At 41.4% G+C, this 20,327-nt stretch overlaps 1 protein-coding gene across 4 annotated transcripts; it reads left to right on the forward strand.

The window, feature by feature from the left end:
- The first annotated feature begins 915 nt into the window (after positions 1-915).
- ZNF35 (zinc finger protein 35) lies at positions 916-13,256 on the forward strand. Of its 4 annotated transcripts, none has more exons than XM_030935853.1 (4): positions 916-1,023; positions 3,375-3,693; positions 4,982-5,126; positions 11,163-13,256. In XM_030935853.1, the coding sequence occupies exons 2-4, from the start codon at positions 3,502-3,504 to the stop codon at positions 12,407-12,409; spliced, it is 1,584 nt and encodes a 527-aa protein (XP_030791713.1). In that variant the 5' UTR covers positions 916-1,023; positions 3,375-3,501; the 3' UTR covers positions 12,410-13,256. The 4 variants fall into 4 exon arrangements, with proteins under 4 accessions (XP_030791713.1, XP_030791732.1, XP_010372671.1 ...); XM_030935872.1 differs by having other exon boundaries at positions 917-1,000; XM_010374369.2 differs by having other exon boundaries at positions 930-1,023; positions 3,378-3,693.
- The last annotated feature ends 7,071 nt before the right edge of the window (positions 13,257-20,327 follow it).

Below are 20,327 nucleotides of genomic sequence, written 5' to 3' on the forward strand. Positions count from 1 at the left end.
GGATGTAACTATAAAGAGGTAGCACCAGGAAGGTCTTTATGGTGATGGAACACTAGTGTATCTTGATTGTAGTGGTGGTTAGACAAATCTATAGGTGCTAAAAATGACAAAAGTATACACACATACTGTACCAATGTTGATTTCCTTTTTCATATTATGTAAGATGTAACCATGAGGGGAAAGTGGGTGAAGGGTGCTATCTTTGCATCTTCCTGTGAATCTATCATTTCAAAATAAAAAGTAAAAACCAACAATGACAACAAAAACCCAAAACTAAAGAGCCATAACCAAATAAAGTGTGTGAAACTGATTTGAAAAAAAAGTTATACATGTTTTAAGACAGTTGGGAAATTTGAATATGATTGGTTATTAGATGGTATTAGGGAATTTTTGTTAATTTTCTTACCTGTGATGGTGATGGTAGTTTGAAGAATATTCTTAATCTTAAGAGATGCATGTTGAAGTATTTGGAATGAATGTTCTGATGTTTACAACTTAAAAAAAAAAAAAAAAGATTTTAAGTACGTATTGAGAGAGAAGGCAAACATAGCAAAATGTTCGTTGTTGAGTCCAGATGGAAAATACGGGTATTCAATGTGCCATACTTTCAACTTTTCTGTACTCTGATATTTTCAAAATAAAACATTTGAGGGGAAATTATCAGGGCTTTTTACAGATTAATGCTGTGTAGCTTCAGGCTCTTGGGTGCGCGCCTCGCCTGAGTGTTCTATCCATGCTTGGGGATGCACCCCTGCCTGAGGCTCACTTAGAGCTTCCAACCGCACAATCCTCCTAAGCGCTTCGCCCCATCCCTGGTCTGGGGCGACACTGGACACCCATAGAGAGGAAAGCACCTCCGAGATTCCTAGAGAGGCCGGCTTGGCGACTTGGGGAGCCGGAAGCCCATCCCGAGACACTTCCTGTCCGGTCATTGTTCTCGTACCGGTGGGAGCTGAGGTCCCGGTCAGCCAGCCTCATGCTGCAGAGCCAGTGAACTCAGGTCGGGCTTCTCAGTTGCGAACAGTGAGTGAGATCGAAGCGGGTGGGCACGAACGTCGAGGGAGAAGGAGGGGCTCTCCCAGGGACCATGGCCCTAGGAGCGGCCCCTGCTTCCTTTCCCTGGGGACACCAGCCTTGTCTGTCCTGGGGTGGGTGAGTTCCCCACAGCCTCGGAATCCCGGCTGCCGCCCACCTGGGGCCTGGCCCGAGAGAGGATGGACCCAGACCAGCCAAGGGGCCAGACAGGTCCCAGGGACGGGGCCGCGAGGAGCCTATACGTGGAGAGAATGGATTGCCACGTTTGGAAATAGAGAAAGGACATTGAAAGGGAGCCATTGATAGAGGGCCCTGTGCCCTCTGGGACCAGAGGTCCGTCTGAATTTGATCAGAAGTCTGATGAGAGTACTCACAGTAGGCAGTCTTGCACATACACAAGGTGGAACTAGTCTTAAGGACCTGCATATCAGATTGAATTCGGATAGTGATGGAAAGAATAATCCTCCAGAATTAAGATTTGTCACAGGAATGAAAGTATTGCATTACTTAATAAGTTGACATGGGGAAAAGAATATGATCACTTCAATAGCGGCAACAGGGGATTGAATAAGATTTAGCACCCTTTTCCAATAAAACATTCAAAGGGGGATAGAAGGAAGAATTTCAGTCTCTTCATAAGCAATCAAACTAGTAAGGTTATTTTGCTCACAGGTTAAAAACAGAAACCCTGCCGGCTTAACTGTGATAAAGGGTTACTGTTAATTAGTGAGGGTATGAATTGGCATGGTGCTTTTGGAAAGCAATTTGGCAGTACATATCAACCAGCAAATCCTTGAACCAGTAATTCTCTGATTATTATAAAGGAATAATTCAGCAAAAAAAATTATTTACAAAGAAAAACTTTTAAATATTAATAAAATGGAAAAGTAAACTTTTACTAAATAAATGGTTCATAAATAGGATATGGTTAAGTAAATGACAATATAGCCACAATTTAGAATACTATGCCAGAGTGAGGTAGTTCTATATGTGTTGTATTGAAAGATTGTTAAGACTATTGTGAAATACAGAAATTGAGTTAAAAAACAATGCAGGTTGCTGAACAGTGTATAACTGTGATGATCTAAAGTATGTTTTTGAAAAATAAGCAGTATGTGTGAAGGTGTACATATAAGTATGTAAATGCAGAGAAAATGGGTTAGGACTCCCATCTAAACTGATAAGTACTTTGTATGTGTGTGTGTAGTGTGTATAGGTTATATATTTAATTCTATGTATTTCTGTATTACTTGATCCTTTTTCAATGAAGATTTATCAACACTATAGGTTATTGTATAGCATTTAAAATAAGCATGAAGAGCCAGGTGTGGTGGCTCACGCCTGTAATCCCAGCACTTTGGGAGGCCGAGGCAGGTGGATCACAATGTCAGGAGATCGAGACCATCCTGGCTAACACGATGAAACCCCATCTCCACTAAAAATACAAAAATTAGCTGGGCGCGGTGGTGGGCGCCTGTAGTCCCAGCTACTCGGGAGGCTGAGGTAGGAGAATGGTGTGAACCTGGAAGGCAGAGCTTGCAGCGAGCCAAGATCACGCCACTGCACTCCAGCCTGGGAGACAGAGCAAGACTCCGTATCTAAAAAAAAGTAACAATAACCATGAAGAATGGCAACATGAAAGTAATCTTTTTTTAAATCTTAAGTGTAATATTTTATCTCACAGGACATTTGGAAGCTATGGAAAATGTAAAAATCAAACAAAAAAAATGAAAAGAACCTTAAAACTACCTGTAATTACACCACCCAGAGATAACTACCCACTGCTAACATGTTTGTATAAAGACTCCCAGTCTTTTTCTTGGGATCCTTTTGTTCACATTATTTTGTATCCTTGGCAATAAAAAATCTTTTGTTGTAAAATCCTTTTTTTAAAAATGCTATGATGATAATTGTGAAAATATGTATCCCCATAGTCAAAAACAAGAACTTATAAAATCATAATTATTAGTAGTATGGTTGGAGATTTCCCTTTGAAAGAAATATCTGAAATCTTAAAATGTATAGTGGTTATCTCTTTGGAAGTAGACCGAGATGGTTTTTCTTAGTCATTTGCTGCATTTTTTAAGTTTTTATAATAAAAGTATGTTAACTTTTAATCAGGAAAAAATCAATAAACATTATATAAAGCTGTTTGCAATGTGATTATTATGGGAAGACATTACATATTTACAGTCCAACCCCTTCATCCTGTGAGGGAGGAATAGAGGATTCCATGTCCTACAGTGGCCCCTGGCCAGGCACTGGTGAAATTTGCCAGTGTGCTAAGTGGCATCCAGCAAATCTCTCCTTGGTGCTAACAGTGTTTTCTGATTTCTCAGTAGGCAGTACTCATCTTGGCCCTGGGAAGAAACTCAAGAAGAAGCTTTTGAAACATAAAGCTTAGATGGGGTTTGACCTCAGCTGGGCAGCTCCCAGCTGTAGGAATTCCCCTGCTGAGCAGAGAAGATGACTGCAGAATTGAGAGAAGCCGTGGCCCTAGCTGCATGGGGCCCAGTGAAAGTGAAAAAGGAGGAGGAGGAGGAAGAAAACTTCCCAGGTCAGGCATCCAGCCAACAAGTGCACTCTGAAAACATCAAAGTCTGGGCCCCAGCGGAGGGTCTTCAGACAGGCCTTGATGGATCAGAAGAGGAAGAAAAGGTAAATTGGGGCCTGAGAGGAAGAGGGGAGGAGATACTTGAAGACCTCAAGGAGTTTAAGAGGGGACTCTGCCCCTCTACTTCCACACCTGGAATCTTATTTCTTGAGTATGATTCTAGCTTCCTGTCACTTGTAATAGGATAGAAATGTTCTCTTCTGATTGTGTTTCTATAAACCAGTGGTTCTCAAATTTTGCTACACAGAATCTGGAGAGCTTTTTATAAAATCTTGATGTCCATGCTGTATTCTGTTCCCATTAAATCATAATCCAAGGTCCAAGCACAGTGACTCACACCTGTAATCCCAGCACTTTGGGAGGCCAAGACGGGAGGATCACTTGAGGTCAGGAGTTCAAGACCAGCCTGGGCAACATTGCACACCTTGTGTTTTTCTATGCAGAAATACAAAAAATTAGCTTGGAATGGTGGGATGTGCCTGTAATCTCAGCTACTTGGGAGGCTGAGGTGGAAGGATTGATTGAGCCCGGGAGGCATAGGTTGCAGTGAGCCGAATTAACGCCACTGCACTCTAGCCTGGGCAACAGAGTGAGACCCTGTCTCAAAAAAAAAAAAAAAAAAGAATCTAGGGGTGGGACCTGGGTATCCATGGTTTTAAAAACTCTTCAGGTGATTTCAATCAGGTTTTGACACTGCTAACCAGAGCTTCTAAAACTTGAATGTGCATAGGAATCACCTAGGGGCTCTTGTTAAAGTAGTTAAAAGTTCAGATTCTGATTGAGGATGTCTGGGGATGGTCTGAGATTCTGCGTTTTCTTTTTCTTTTTTTTTTTTTTCGAGCTTATGGGTGATGCAGATACTGCTGCTGATCTTTGCACCACACTTTGACTCATGAGGCTGTACACTGTGCTGTCCTTAATGTTTCAAACGCACCCCTTACCATTACTAGTCAAATGAGGGCAGAGGTTCCCCCAGAGTCTTTCTGTAATATCATCATCAAAACCTTGCTGCTTTGTTCTTTAGATCCCACAAAAGTTCACTTGGAAAATTCTTCCCATATGCTCTCTCCTCTTATGTACTCACTGATAAGCTAGGTTTAGATTCTGGAGTGAGCAGTGAGGTGCAATCAAAGTAATAAGCAAGAAAGTAGCTGGCTTGCTTCTCTGCCCAACTCACCCTGGGGGTTGGAGGAGACTCTGGCTTCCTTTTCTGTTTTTAAAAATTGTTTTATGGCCTCCAGGAATAGATAATTATGTTCTCATTCTCAAAATTGTAATCACACTACCCCCTACCACCAGTTCCCTCTTAAACATGTTCCTCCTTGTCTCTAGGGTCAGAACGTATTCTGGGACATGGCAGTAGTGCTGAAAGCAACTCAGGAGGCACCTGCTGCTTCACCCCTTGGCAGCTACTCGTTACCAGGGACTCTGGCCAAGAGTGAGATACTGGAGACTCATGGGACCATGAACTTTCTAGGTATGGTTCAATTCCCTGATTCTGAATCTGACCATTGGGGTTTCTCAAAATCTTTTCAGAGACTGTGGTGGGCATCCAGTTTCCTAGGTTGACCAACAGAGTACTGAGGTATTAAAAGTGTCAAGGAAAGTTGGAAAGACAAATGCTACAATGCCTGTGCATTTGTTACAGGAAGTGGCTTATTTTGCACACAGGCTCAAGACACCAGAAAAACATAGGTTTTGTCCCTAAAACCTGATCAACACCAATATGGCACCAGGTTCAAGAGGCTGAATAAGAGACCCAGGGCCAGCAAACGACCTGGAGTTTTACTAGATGTTTATGTACAGGTTAGACAGTCTAAAGGCAGTGGGCTGGGCACAGGAGAACCACATGCCCCAGCTGCACAGGCTGGGCAGGAGAACTGCAACCGCTTGCCAAAGGCATGCAGTTTATATAACATTTTCACTTAACACCCTCCCGCTAATGACCTCCACCTGGCAGCCTTAATTTAACACAAAACAAGGGGCCCCAATCCCCTTTAGGGCCCGTATTCCACTGAAAGGGGTGGGGAATGGATAAGGAATGGAGCTCCAGGTTGGCCACTTCTGGATTCCTTTGCTTGGAACTCCAAACTGTATTCAGGTGTGTCTGCCATACAAGCTCATTCTCAGGTTATGCTTAAGTTGTTGCCATCAGGTGTTTTTACCACACTATGGGCGAATTCCAAACTCACTTTTTAGTGATATTTATTGTTCAGTGAGTTTCATCTCTGTGCACACATGTAAGCACATGTCCTCTTTATGTGCTTTGTAGTTAGCATAGGTTAGTGAGCCTGCAAGAGATGCTAGTTGAGGTAGGATCAGTCAACTTTTGTGATTTTGAGCAAATGCCCTGGAGATGTTCTGTTTTCATAGATCTTTGTGCAAATTATGGAGAATTTTGAGCAGCTATGTCAACTATAATGATGTTCAAAACTAGGTCTTCATGGAGGGTACTGATGGCTTATCAACTTGTTCTCTCTAAGCTAGGACTAAAGAAAGGATAGTACATTCTAAAGATCTCACTGGCAGTGGCAGAAGCTTGCCTGTGGAGGAGTGACATATAAGTGAGGGTCAAGAATGCAGTATCCATGAGTCCTGTGTTTCAAAGCACTTATCGGAGATTGCCAAGCCCTATTCTTTTTATGAGTCTGCCAGATACACTTTGAACCCCCTCTCCTCCCTAACCAGTTCCTCAGGTATCTGGGGACCAAGTCACTTTCTTAAACCAGTGCTATGGGGAAGACGAGGATCTCCACCTAGATTTTCTTGTCTCATTTGTAATTATTCCCAAACTCTTAGCAGCTTCTGTTCCCCACTTTCTGCTTTCTGTTCCATTCTCTCTGGTGCATTCCCCTGCGTGTCACTTATTTTCTGTCTCTTGGCTTTATCAGCCATTCATAGTCTTAACCCCAACAGCTACACCTCATCAGGAATGGGCTCCCTTTCCTACTTTGCCTCTTACCTCAAGGCCATGTTCATACCCGAGACTTACCATTTTGTGCTGCCAGCTATTTCCATGGCGATGGCAGGAACACTGCCAACACTATTTCCATGGTGATATCAGCAGGCGATGGCGGGAACACTGAGCTTTATGTGTGAGAGACATCTGAGTGGGGTTGCTGCCCTGCCTCTAGTAACTCTGTGACCTTGAGTAAGTCCCTTCTCTCTCTGGACCTCCATTTCCTGTTCTACAAATTGGGTGTGTTCATTCATTAAGTATAGGATTCATTGGCGCTCTCCTTCCTGTGGTGCCAGGCAGTGTGATAGGCGCTAGAGATACAGAAATGAATAAGACACAACCTTGCTCCTTTTTTAGCTGAAGGAGAACAGTTTCATCATCATGATGAAATTGTATAATATACATGAAAGTGCTTTGGAAATTGTGATATGTTACTGGGTTTTTAATGTCTGAGCAAGTTTTAACTGCAGTTTTCATATTTTAATTAATGTTGCATTTATTAAAGTTTATTCATTTAAAAACCAATTTTTAAGCCATTAAGCATAACTTTTTACTTCATCCATACATCTAGAAATATTTGTATAAAAGTGAGAACATTTGTATTTTTTCTTTAATTTATGTTCAGTTAAGTTTCAAATTTTACAGATTAAATTTTTTAAACATTTTGGCCGGGCGCAGTGGCTCAAACCTGTAATCCTAGCACTTTGGGAGGCAGAGGCGGGTGGATCACCTGATATCAGGAGTTCGAGACGAGCCTGGCCAACATGGTGAAACCCTGTCTCTACTAAAAATACAAAAATTAGCCAGGCATGGTGGTGCGTGCCTGTAGTCCCAGCTACTCGGGAAGCTGAAACAGGAGAATCACTTGAACCTGGGAGACAGAGGTTGCAGTGAGCCAAGATTGCACCACTGCACTCCAGCCTGGGCGACAGAGCGAGACTCCGTCTAAGAATATAAATAAAATAAAAATTTTAAACATTTAATCCTACCTGCTTATCAAATTTCTTTATATAAAGCATAATTGCAAATTTGATATCTTTAGTTCTTTAAAACATTCCAAACACCTAACTAAGCAGATTTACAAGTCTTGTAAATAAAATCTTGATAAACACACAGCTTTTATAAATCTAATGAATTGGACTTATAAATTTAGTAAATCAAATTACCCTTCTTATCTCTGAATATAGTCACCAGCTGAGATGGCAGCCTCATATAGCATTTCAGGTATCTTTAAAAAAAAAAAAAAAGAGTGAAAGAAAAGTATTGATTTCAAAACTATGGCTATGCCTGTGTTCTAGTTGGTCACAAATTAGTTTTTGGTTTAGTTTTTCATTATTTCTGTACTTAATTTAATTTCTCTAGAGCTACAGTAATCCTACATGTTTTTAAAAAAGGAAAAATACCATTTCAGGTAAACCAAGATTATATACCCAGATTATTTGCTGATTAATCTTTTTACCCAAAGAAATTTGAACTTGACTAACACCAGATGGACCCTAATTCTCTTTTCTTAGGCACTTGTCCAGACCCCAGGTCTTACTCTACTCAGTGATGAATCACTTGCATGAAAACCTTCTAGGCTACAGTTGTACCTGGTTTTGTAATGGTTTTGACAGGAGACATCATTCAGATAGAAGGAATTGTTTCCATTATTGACTGTAATCAGTTTAGTAGTTCCCACTGATCTTCATTTTTCATGCCCAACATTCTAAATCTCCCAGTAAGGAGGGTAGGAGTGAAGGTCAGGGAGATAGTGCAGCTATGAACTAAAGTTTTCATGGGCTCTGTTTCTGTTGGAGAGATGCCCAGCTTGGGGATGGGAGGCCCAGGTGTCAGTGATGGGGAGTTAAAGCAAAAGAGGAGGTGAAAAGAACCAAGGGAGGAGATGTTAGATGGGAGAAGAATAAAGTGGGATGTAGGAGGAGATGTTAGATGGGAGAAAAATAAAGTGGGATGTAGGTGTTAAAGTAACAGTAAAGAACATAAAGAGAAGAAAGCAGTCAGCAAAAGAAAAACAGAAGAGGCATGAAACTGTATATGGAAAAATTCAAAATATTTCACACAAAAAATTAAAAAATAGGAGAGGAGAGAGATGAAGAGTCAGTAAGGGGTCAAGATAACAGGAAAAAATAGGAAAGCAACAGCAGAAGAAAAGATAGAAGAGCAAGTAAACTACAGAGAGAAAAACAGTACATTTTTAAAAAGCAAGAGAGAGCAGAACAGTAGGAATAGAAATAACCAGAAAAAGTTTAGCGTTTCAGATTTTTTTTTTTTTTTCATATGAGTTTCACTCTGCCGCCCAGGCTGGAGTGCAGTGGCATGATCTCGGCTCACTGCAACCTCCACCTCCTGGATTCAAGTGATTCTCATGCCTCAGCCTCCAGAGCAGCTGGGATTACAGGTGCCCGCCACAACACCCAGCTAATTTTTTTGTATTTTTCCTAGAGACCGGGTTTCACCGTGTTGGCCAGGCTGGTCTCCAACTCCTGACCTCAGGTGATCCATCTGCTTTGCCCCCCCCAAACCAAAGTGCTGGGATTACATGAGCCACCGCACCTGGCTTTTTTTTTTTTTTTTTTTTGAGATAGAGTCTCGCTCTGTCTCGTCCAAGCTGTAGTGCAAGTGCAGTGGTGCAGTCTCAGCTCACTGCAGCCTCCACCTCCCAGATTCAAGCAGTTCTCCTGCCTCAGCCTCCCAAGTAGCTGGGACTACAGGCATGCACCATCACACCTGGCTAATTTTGTATTTTTAGTAGAGACGGGGTTTCACCATGTTGGCCAGGCCGGTCTCAAACTCCTGACCTCAGGTGATCTGCCCAACCTCAGCCTCCCAAAATGCTGGGATTACAGGGGTGAGCCACTGCAACCTGCCAGCATTTCAGATTTTTATTGTTTGTCATATCTGGGGCTCTTCTATATCCAGCACTTGGGCATTTCTTTCCTCTGACACTGCTCATCTTGTGTGAACGATTGTGATAGAATTTCGGATTACCATAGTCTTAACCAGGCAATCAAACCAGGCTGTTTTCCTGCCCCCAATATTGCTTTGTACCACTCCAACATCCTTGTCCCACCCACTCATATCATTGGTTGGATGGTCATCCTGTAGGATATTTCCCTCTCATGGGTGCTAGTCTCCCCACTGTGCAGTAGCAGCAGTTACAACCTGAAGCTCACAGCACCACTGCTCATTTCTGAGCTGACATCACCAGTGGGAATACCTCCCTCTTCTACAGGCTTGCCACCCATTCCTGTTACCCTTTATTTCACTTGCCTTATTTCTTGAGCTTGGTTTAACTGACAAACACTTGTTAAGGGTTCACTGTGCCAAAACTGGGTTACATGGTTGCACATTTCAAGGTCAAGGAAAGTGAGGGTGCAGAGGAGACAAACGTAAAGAACTAGGATGTTACTGATAGCAGGACTCCTTTTTGACACCATTAGATTCTGAAGCAATGTAAAGCATCCAGAGACTAATCAGTGTCATAAAGCTTCAGGGTGTTTTGATGTTCTCATGTTATTTTCTGGCATTGTGGAGCAGGCTATGCCATAACTGAACAAGGTCAGCTTTCCTTGACACAATGCTAAGCTATTCCTGTGACACAAGGGTAAGAGTTTGCCATGTACGGTTTCTTTTTTAATTCTCCTAGTGTAGCTGTCTATCGCCATAGCAACTCCCCTCCCCTGAGCATTCATCTTTCCTTCTGACCCCTCACAACATCATCAGTCAGCCTGAAAGTTGCTGCACACATTCAGAACACTGACTGTATTCCAGACAATGCCTTAGTAGTTGACATAGAGTAACTCCATTAATATACTCACGGCCTTATGAGGTAGATACTATTAGTATCCCTGTTTTAGAGATTGGGAAACTGAGGCACACAGGAGTTAAGTAGCCCAAAGTCATGCAGCTAGTTAGTGTCAGAGCAGAGATTTGAAACCAGGCAGTCTGGCTCTAGAATCCATGTTCTTAACCTATATGCTGCAGGACCTCACAGCATTTCATATGCTTTTGGCTGCTGTGGCTATCTTGGCAGCCAATGTTATGCTTTCTGTCCATGCTTATCCTTTCTTTGATATCCAGTATTCTCAGACACAGAAACCTTGGTCACAGGTAGCAAATCTCCCTAATTAACTGGTGGGTTGTAAGCAAATCCACACTAAGTAGCTAAGGTAAGAAGGCAAGCCTAGGGAGAGGCTTGTGTCCTTCATAACTGGTCTTCATTGCAAGGGCAGTCATCATACAGCCAGGAGGAGCACTGTCTGGAGATTGGGCCTCCCTGGCATGAGGCAGTGGGGTTAAGTGTCTAATGGAGGCAAGTGGAAGTGCTGAAAAGACCATGAGTCAGTGGATTCTGCCGTAGGTAGAGGAGGGCAAAGCCCCAGCTGAAGAACCTATGGAGGAGAGGTAATATGTGATGGGATTCTTTTTTTTTTTGATTAAGTCATTTTGTGGAGGTGCTGAGATCACATACTTCCTTTTATGACTTGATGATCCTATTGTTTTTCTAGGCCAGAGAAAGCTAACATTTGTATTGTCTGTTTCTTGGTTCAGGTGCTGAAACCAAGAACCTACAGTTACTGGTTCCAAAAACTGAGATATGTGAGGAAGCTGAAAAACCCCACATCATATCAGAAAGAATCCAGAAAGCTGATCCTCAAGGACCTGAGTTAGGAGAACCTTGTGAAAAAGGAAACATGTTAAAGAGGCAGAGAATAAAGAGGGAAAAGAAAGATTTCAGACAAGTGATAGTGAATGACCATCAGTTATCTGAAGGCTTCAAAGAAGAAGAAAACCAGAAATGTAAGAAATCTGGGGGAAAATACAGCCTTAATTCTGGCGCTGTTAAAAATCCAAAAACCCAGCTTGGGCAAAAGCCTTTTACATGTAGCGTGTGTGGGAAAGGATTTAGTCAGAGTGCAAACCTCGTTGTGCATCAGCGAATCCACACTGGAGAGAAACCCTTTGAATGTCATGAGTGTGGGAAGGCCTTCATTCAAAGTGCAAACCTCGTTGTGCATCAGAGAATCCACACTGGACAGAAACCTTATGTTTGCTCAAAATGTGGGAAAGCCTTCACTCAGAGTTCAAATCTGACTGTACATCAAAAAATCCACTCCTTAGAAAAAACTTTTAAGTGCAGTGAATGTGAGAAAGCCTTTAGTTACAGCTCACAACTTGCTCGGCACCAGAAAGTTCACATTACAGAAAAATGCTATGAATGTAATGAATGTGGGAAAACATTTACTAGGAGCTCAAACCTCATTGTCCACCAGAGGATCCACACGGGGGAGAAGCCCTTTGCCTGTAACGATTGTGGCAAAGCCTTTACCCAGAGTGCAAATCTTATTGTACATCAGCGAAGCCATACTGGTGAGAAGCCATATGAGTGTAAAGAGTGTGGGAAAGCCTTTAGTTGTTTTTCACACCTTATTGTGCACCAGAGAATTCACACTGCAGAGAAACCTTACGACTGCAGCGAATGTGGGAAAGCCTTCAGTCAGCTCTCTTGCCTTATTGTCCACCAGAGAATTCACAGTGGAGATCTTCCTTACGTGTGTAATGAATGTGGGAAGGCCTTCACATGTAGCTCATACCTACTTATTCATCAGAGAATTCATAATGGAGAAAAACCTTACACATGTAATGAGTGTGGGAAGGCCTTCAGACAGAGGTCGAGCCTCACCGTGCACCAGAGAACCCACACTGGGGAGAAGCCCTATGAATGTGAGAAGTGTGGTGCAGCTTTCATTTCCAACTCACACCTCATGCGACACCACAGAACCCATCTTGTTGAATAACAAGTAAGGAAGAGGAAGACCTCCAGCATTGGTCATAACCTTCTGCCTCCCTAATGAGACACCTCTTTGCTGTTTTCTTCCTCCTCTATAAAAGTGAGGGCTATGTCCTTAAAAGTTAAGAGTTTTCAGGAATGCAGCACAAAACACAAGAAAAGCATTTCAGAGGCTAATTTAAAGAAAACAAAAAGTAAGCACCTAAAGGCAAGGACTTTGTTTTAACTGTACTTTAAGTGGTCATGTTTTCTGAAGTGGAATGTGACTTTCTTACGAATGGGTCATACAAAGCTAAGTGGTAATGATGCCATTTGGGGAAAGGTCTTTTTTGCTTAGTTTTGTTTTTTAAAACTCTGATGATTGCTTGAGCAACAGGAAGGTTATCTGCCTGGTTGAATTCTGGTTGAACTGTGTATTCTAATATTTCTGGTTAAGTGGTGACTAGGTAAGGAAACCACTTGGGGTATCAGTCCAACAATTCACTTATGAACGTTTATAAGCTTTCCATTTCCTAGGTAATTTTTTAAAAGTCAGTCAAAACAAAAAAAACTTCACTGAAAATGGACAGAAATAGGAAATGGACTTTTTCCTTACTGTCTATACCTCTTGAACCTTGGTATTGTAAAGATCTGGGGACCTCTGAGTCTATTCTGACCACTCCCTAGTCTGCATGGCCAAGCACTCAAGGATTGATGGACACCACACACCAGCTATATTCATTTGCCAAGATCAACAGCTCCTTCTCCACACAACTCTAGCCCCCAATTCCCATTACATTCCATTTAGGTGAGATGCAACTAACAACCCCTTCCTGGATAAAGGAGTCAAAGAATAAAGCTTGCCTAGAGGCATGCCCCAGTTGTCTCTGCTGTCATTCTGCTCAAGTCCAGCCAGGGGTCTCAGTTTGGGTTTCATTCTGACATTCTGGATGGTGTTCAGAAGAAATGGTGGAGCTTTTCTCATTCTGAGAGGACCTAAGAGGGAAAGTGAATGGAGAGGGGAGGTGGAAGTAAGATTCCTAAGGTCTTAATTTGATTTTTTGAGAAATTCAGAGGTGCTGGAATATGAAAACTTTTAGAGGTATGAAGAAACTGGCTAAGGTAAGATACCTTTGTTACCATTGAGCTTTTACTCCTGGAAGAATGGTTTATTAAACTATGCAGTAGGTAATAATGTAATAATATTGCCTTGTATTTATATAGAACTTTTATTCTTTGTTGTGTACCCTTATGTATTGACCATGATACCTGGCATGTATCTCACGCATTCACATAGATCACTACTTTAGTCCTTACAACACTGAAAGAGGTGGTCACCTGTTTACCTGAGAATGGTCATTTAGTGCAAGGCCAAGTAACAAGTGACAGCTTATATCCAAGTCCAGGATCTGAATCTAGATTCTCTGTTCTGCCATGCCACTTGCCTCACTATCTGTAATCCCAATGCAGACCTGTGGAGGAGACAAAGGGGTATATAGTCCCATTTTTCAGGTGAGGAAGCTCATGTGACATATTTTGGGGAGTGCCTTAGGCACTGTGACCAGAAATCAGCAAACCTAAGACTATTTGGTCTCCTGATTTCTGGCTCTGTCCCTCCACGCTGTTCCAATGCCTCAGGGCATACAAGAGCATTTATCATAAATGCTGAGCCTGATGCAGCTCTTATGCAGAAGTCCCATGCATTTATTATCACATTTCTGTAAGACTGAATATTAATCACATAGTGTTTTCTAGTTTATAGAGCACTTTTCTTGGTTTGTTTTTTGTTTTTGAAATGAAGTCTTGCTGTGTTGCTTAGGCTGGAGTGCAGTGGCACGATCTCAGCTCACTGCAACCTCTGCCTCCCAGGTTCAAGTAATTGTCTTACCTCAGTCTTCCGAGTAAATGGGACTACAGGTGAGTGCCACCACTCCTGGCCAATTTTTTTTTTTTTTTTTTGAGACGGACTCTTGCTCTGTTGCCCAGGCTGGAGTGCAGTGGTGCGATCTTGCTCACTGCAACCTCCGCCTCCCGGGTTCAGGTGATTCTCTTGCCTCAGCCTCCTGAGTAGCTGAGATTACAGGTGCACGTCACCACCCCCGGCTAATTTTTGTATTTTTAGTAGCCACGGGGTTGGTCAGGCTGCTCTTGAACTCCTGACCTCGTGATCCACCTGCTTTGGCCTCCCAGAGTGCTGGGATTAAGGAGTAAGCCACTGTGTCCAGCCTTTTTTGTATTTTTAGTAGAGATGAGGTTGCACTACGTTGGCCAGGCTGGTCTCGAACTCCTGACCTCAGGTGATCCACCTGCCTCGGCTTTCCAGAGTGTCAGGAATACAGGCACGAGCTACCATGCCTGGCCTGCAGTGCATTTTCACATACAGAAGGCATACACAAGAAAGCTTATTAATTTCCTTTTTCCTCCCTCCTCTATTTTTTTGTCAAAACATATGCAACTTATTTTTGCAGTTTTGCTCTAAATCATAGAGACACAAATACAAGAAATCAAAAGGATTCAAAAGTAGGATCACATACTCATGCCCTCACCAATCGCAACAGTGACTATTGCAGTCTCCCTGATGGAATGGAGAGACCCAAAGAAACCACCACCTGTCTCTGCTGAGAGTAAGAACAAGTTAGTTTTTTTCCCCTGCCTTATCAGGAAACAGAATCTCAGGAGAGCATGTCTGAAGATTTGAGATAACTCTGTGACCTTGACCCACCAAGAGACCGAAACTACTTTGCTGAAAAAAATACCTGCTGGGATTTATGACCATTAAGACAGTTAAACCATTCTATCATATTTGTTTATCCTCATAATTGAATAGTCAATTATGGAGGATTGTGATTTTCACTCATAGGTAGTTCGGAAAAGCTACCCAGACGATTATGATGCAAAACTAGGTTTGAGATTCACTGACCCAACCTTGCAGTAAAGCAGTGGTTTTAAACCTTGGCTTCATGTTAGAATCACCTTGGGCACTTTTTAAAAATTTCCATTTCTAGACCTCAGTATTTTTTTAAAACTCTGGAGGGGATTACAATGACAAGCAAAGGTGATGAACCACTATAGCAAAAAGTAAAGGCTGCAGGTCAAGAATGTGTGTGATCAAAGGTGGAGGGGGTGGGGGTTGCTCCAGGATAAGAATCTGTATGTGCAAAGCATTCTATGTGTTTTTAGCAGAACAGAACACTTACTTTACACTGGCTGCACTAGGTGTCTATCAGTGCCTCTGCCAACCATTGGATGTTAAAGGATTCTGCCACCTAATTTATTTTATTTGTATTTAAGTGAATATACCAGACATTTATGTGAGCAAACCAAGTTTTACATAACATACTTTTGGTATGTATTATGACTTTTTACATTTCTACTTGGATTTCATCTCCAGATCTCAGTTTCCACAAACCTGCATCCAGGTTCAGGGCTTCTGATTCTGCACAAATCATGTGAGCCAAGTGGATTGATTACTAGACAGATCAGATCCTTCCCCAGCTAATAACTCTCCCTCCTGATTCCAGCCCTGAAAATAAATTGCAGCCTGCCATTTTCTTTATGGTTTATAATAAGAGAGGAGTGACCACCTTTTGTCGGTTTGCTTAGTTTCCTATTCTTTGGACTCATCTCCCATCTTTTTTGGGTAGCCTTGCTAGGAGTGGTTGGGAACTCTGAAGCCCCATTTTCCTAAGTTGCTGTGAGCTCTCAGACTTTTAGCTGTCAGGCTAAGAGCTCTGTTGCAGGCCTAGTGATTGGCATTAAGAGTAGGGCCAGGAAATCTGTCCTCATCCTCAGATGAGACCAACAGATATGTATTAAGTGGAGCACAGTGATGCAAAACTGATGGTGAAATCACAGTACTCTGCGAGCACAGGAGAAAGACTTCAATCCCTAACACACATAAAGTTACACACTCAAACACAGCCATAAATTCCTCGAGGCTTAGGAAGAGGTGACTTTGGACAAAGCTAATTGTTCATCTCCTCTGTATCCCCTCCCTTTCTCAGGTAGTTGTCCCTCTCCCACATCTGTCACCTCTCCACTTGCTCATCCATTGTAGGCACTGCAACCTTTCTGGGGTTGCAGCCCCTTTGGGAATCCAGGGGAGATTGTGGATCCTCTTCTAAGAAATGTACTTTGCGGATTAAATCTTGTGCTTACTTGGAGGTTATGCAGGCTTCCTGAAGCCAATACATAAATCTAGGGCCTAAAGTCTAAACTGGGGATGGATTACATAATCACCAGTGACTTTTTTTTAAAATGAGGTTAGGTTTCAGAATCGCTAAGAATGTCGCCCAGACACATAACCTTTAAAATTTGTTTTTCTCTTGGATTCCTTCCCTCATCAAATGACATTATCTCCACCACCTGGGGCACCCAGATTGAATGTCCAGAAGCTATTTCTGCCTTCCTAAGCATCATTCATTACAAAAACATTTTGTGTTCCCTTTGTGGTGAACGTCGTGCTAGATTCTGGAGTGCCAACGCAAACCTGGTCCACTAGCCCTGTTGTCATGTCTTGTTATGGGAAAAATATCAGGATCCATAACATGATTTACTGAGCTCTTCATAATCGCTTTCCAGCCTCATCTCTTCACTCAGGCACCTTTTAGTGCAGCCTAGAGGCACGTGCTTGCTGTCCTCTGTGCCTTTGCTCACACTTTTCTCAGTGCCTATAATACCTCATCATTACTTCCCACTCAGTCCCCTTCTATTTTTGTAAGCTTAGTTTCTTCTAATATTTGGTTCAAGTTCCATCTCTGGGAAACCCCTGACTGCCTTATGGCCAAAGGCATATTCAGAAGTATATTTATTGATATGCATATATGAGTGCATGATATGCTATGTATCCAGAGATTTACCTTTTTGCTTTAAAGTGAAAAAATCTGGATTAAAAATTGTATATATAATACAGTTCTCATGTACTGTTGCTGTTATATATAGTATATACTATTTAAAAGTATATGGATAAATTACCTAAAGGAAATAAGAAAATATCATAAGTGGTTAAATGACTTGCAGCCATACAGATGGTTAATTCCAGGCTTAGCTTCAAACCCATACTCTGGATAATAGGATTATGGGTTACTAAGAGGGGTTTTGTTTCTTTGTTTGTTTTAGTAATTTCTGTATTTCTATAAGGAGCAAGAATTTTATAAAAATAAATTATTTGCATATCTAGTTTATTATATTAACTATAAACCATATCTCAATTCTCCATTTTGTAGTATGTTGGAGGGACCCTTCCCTTCCTTTCTCTTTCCCTTTTCCACATTGTTGTCTCTTACATTATCAAGTCTGATAATTCTTAAATTCTATTCTGTAACCAGTTAGGATTTTATGGTTTATTGATAGATTTCAAAAGCTGAAAATAAACAGCATGAACATTATTATGACCATGTGAATATTGTTGACTGCAGATCTTAGCTTACTGTGTTTATATTTCCTTTTGGGATCAGCTTTTTGTTTTCACTGAAGTTTCTACTTGCCTTTCTTTTTACCTTGTACTGGTTGCTTTCCACACACTCGCAGTCATCTTCAAATTCTCCATTCAATTAAATACTCTGTTGAATTCACTTCTTTTCTCGCTGTATAGTCCCCTTTCAGCCTCCTGCTCTAGTCTGTTTTTGATGCCCTTTCTGCCTATTATTCTGTTGTTACACTGGACTCAACTGTTTCCTGAATTCTGTGTCTTCCTTTTTCTTTATTTACTTCATCATTTTACTATAGTACATGTCAAGTCTCCTGTCAGGAAAAAGTACATGGAAGGCAAAGTTGTTGAGTGTTTATATGTCTTTCTCTGACTTCTCACTTGATGGTAGTTTGATGGGCTCTGGAATTCTAGGTTGAAAAATTTCCCTAGAAGTTTGTAGCCATCACTTCACTGACTTACAGCATCCACTGCTGCTGAGATGCCTGATTCCAATCTGATATTTATTTGACAATCAATAAATAGTATTTACATTACAGTGATCTGTTTTCCCACCCCTATGCCTGGAAGCTTTTAAAGTCTCTTCTTTATCTTTGATGTATTCAATTCCCTAATGCTCAGTGGAATTTTTTAATCTAGAGACTCAGGTACTCCTACTCTTGGAAATTTTCTCATTTTTTATATGAATCTTCCCCCTTTCCATGTTTTTTTTTTTTTCCTTCTGTTTTTACTCTTTATAGAGTTTCTGCTAATCAAGTGTTGGACCTTGTGGATTGATCCTTAGCTGCATTCGTTATTTCCATTTCTTTGTTTTGTGCCACTATGAGAAAAGTATCTTATTTTCTGATGAATAATATTTTTAACAGTAACAATTTTAACAGTAACTAGTTTAATTTCTGAGAGCCTTTTCTTAAAAGTGTCTTCTGTCACATGAATTATCTCATTCCCTTCATGCCCCTGCCGCTGGGTCCTTTTTCCCCTCTGTTTACCTTGTTTACTCTCATTAGAGACTTTCCTCAAATGTGTTGTGATTCTTACACCCATATACATGTGTGTGCGTGCGTGAGTGTGTCTGTGAATTAAAAGTCTAATTGAGACCTCTGTGTGTAGGAGTGAAATTTGCCCGCTATTTCCCTGGAGACCCCTAAATGCCAGAATACAGAATATTTTGCCTTGGACTCTTACATTTAATTAGCAAAAATCCTCTGATATTTTTGTCTGGGGTTTAGATGCTGTTAAGTGCTTTTCTAGAAGTGGAGGGAAGGAAGCCAAGTGTTATTACAGATTTCCAGTTAATGCCCTTATTATTAGATCCACTTCTGCCTCCCACCCTTCATTGTACCTAGGGTTTCGAAAATCCAAGTCTTCGGGGTTGGGCAGGGTAGATCAGCTAGCTCCTTCCATTGGATAGCCCTCAGCAAGAGTTCCAAGCTGTTACTCCCTCCACCCAGCTTTCTTAGTTACCACATCATTCATTTTCCATCTTCTAGAGATTTGTTCCTTTTATCTCTTCGTTATACTTTTTTTTTTTTTTTTTTTGAGACGGAGTTTCGCTCTTGTTGCCCAGGCTGGAGTGCAATGGGGCGATCTCGGCTCACTGCAGCCTCTGCCTCCTGGGTTCAAGCAGTTCTCCTGCCTCAGCCTCCTGAGTAGCTGAGATTACAGGTGCATGCCACCATGCCCATGCCCAGCTAATTTGTTTTTTTTGTTTTTTGTATTTTTTAGTAGTGACGGGATTTCACCATGTTGGCCAGGCTGGTCTCCAACTCCTGACCTCAGGTGATCTGCCCACCTCGGCCTCCCAAAGAACTGCAATTACAAGCGTGAGCCACTGCGCCCAGCCTCATCATTACACATTTTAACCATTTTTTCCCATTGTTATTTTAGGGGAAGTTAAACCATTTTAAAAAGAATATTGATATCCTTTCATACAGCAGTACCACTTTTAGAAAACTATCTGAAGAATGAGTATTTGTACAATGATTTATATACATGTCGATGTTACTCATTTCACAAAAAATAAGTGACTAACCTAAGTAACAATAGGGGAATGATTAAATAAGTTATAATACTATGGAATATTGTGCAACCACTAAAGGTCATAATTAAAAGAATAGTGATATGATAATAGCACACAGTAATATTAAATAAATAATGCAAAGTACAAAATAAAACACTGTACAGAGAGCCAAGTTTTCTAAGATGCACATGCATAGGAAGGAAAGAAATTGGGGGTTAACTGTGGTTAAATTTTCGGCATTATCTACATTTTCTACAATGAGCCTGAATTACTTTTATGATCAGGAGGGGAAAGTTAATAAAAGAGAAAGATCATGGCTTGTTCAGAGTGGTGAGACTTTCTTGTGAAGTGTGAAATGGGTACTGGGGAATAATAGAATAAGGGTCTGGAGAAATAAGGTCCCTATTTTTATCCATTGTTAGCATTTTATGGTTACCAAGAACCTAATACCAGGTGAAGGAGTTCAGCAGAGGAATATATATTTGTGACATTGTCCTG

Source organism: Rhinopithecus roxellana, chromosome 1 (genome assembly GCF_007565055.1).
Source record: "Rhinopithecus roxellana isolate Shanxi Qingling chromosome 1, ASM756505v1, whole genome shotgun sequence".
NCBI classification, from domain to species: domain Eukaryota; kingdom Metazoa; phylum Chordata; class Mammalia; order Primates; family Cercopithecidae; genus Rhinopithecus; species Rhinopithecus roxellana.

Excerpts from the sequence above, each read along its gene's own strand:
- ZNF35 (XM_030935853.1), top strand. The coding sequence starts at position 3,502 with ATGACTGCAGAATTGAGAGAAGCCGTGGCCCTAGCTGCATGGGGCCCA. Across the intron at positions 3,694-4,981 it reads GATCAGAAGAGGAAGAAAAG|GGTCAGAACGTATTCTGGGA; the intron begins GTAAATTGGGGC and ends CCTTGTCTCTAG. Across the intron at positions 5,127-11,162 it reads TGGGACCATGAACTTTCTAG|GTGCTGAAACCAAGAACCTA; the intron begins GTATGGTTCAAT and ends TTCTTGGTTCAG.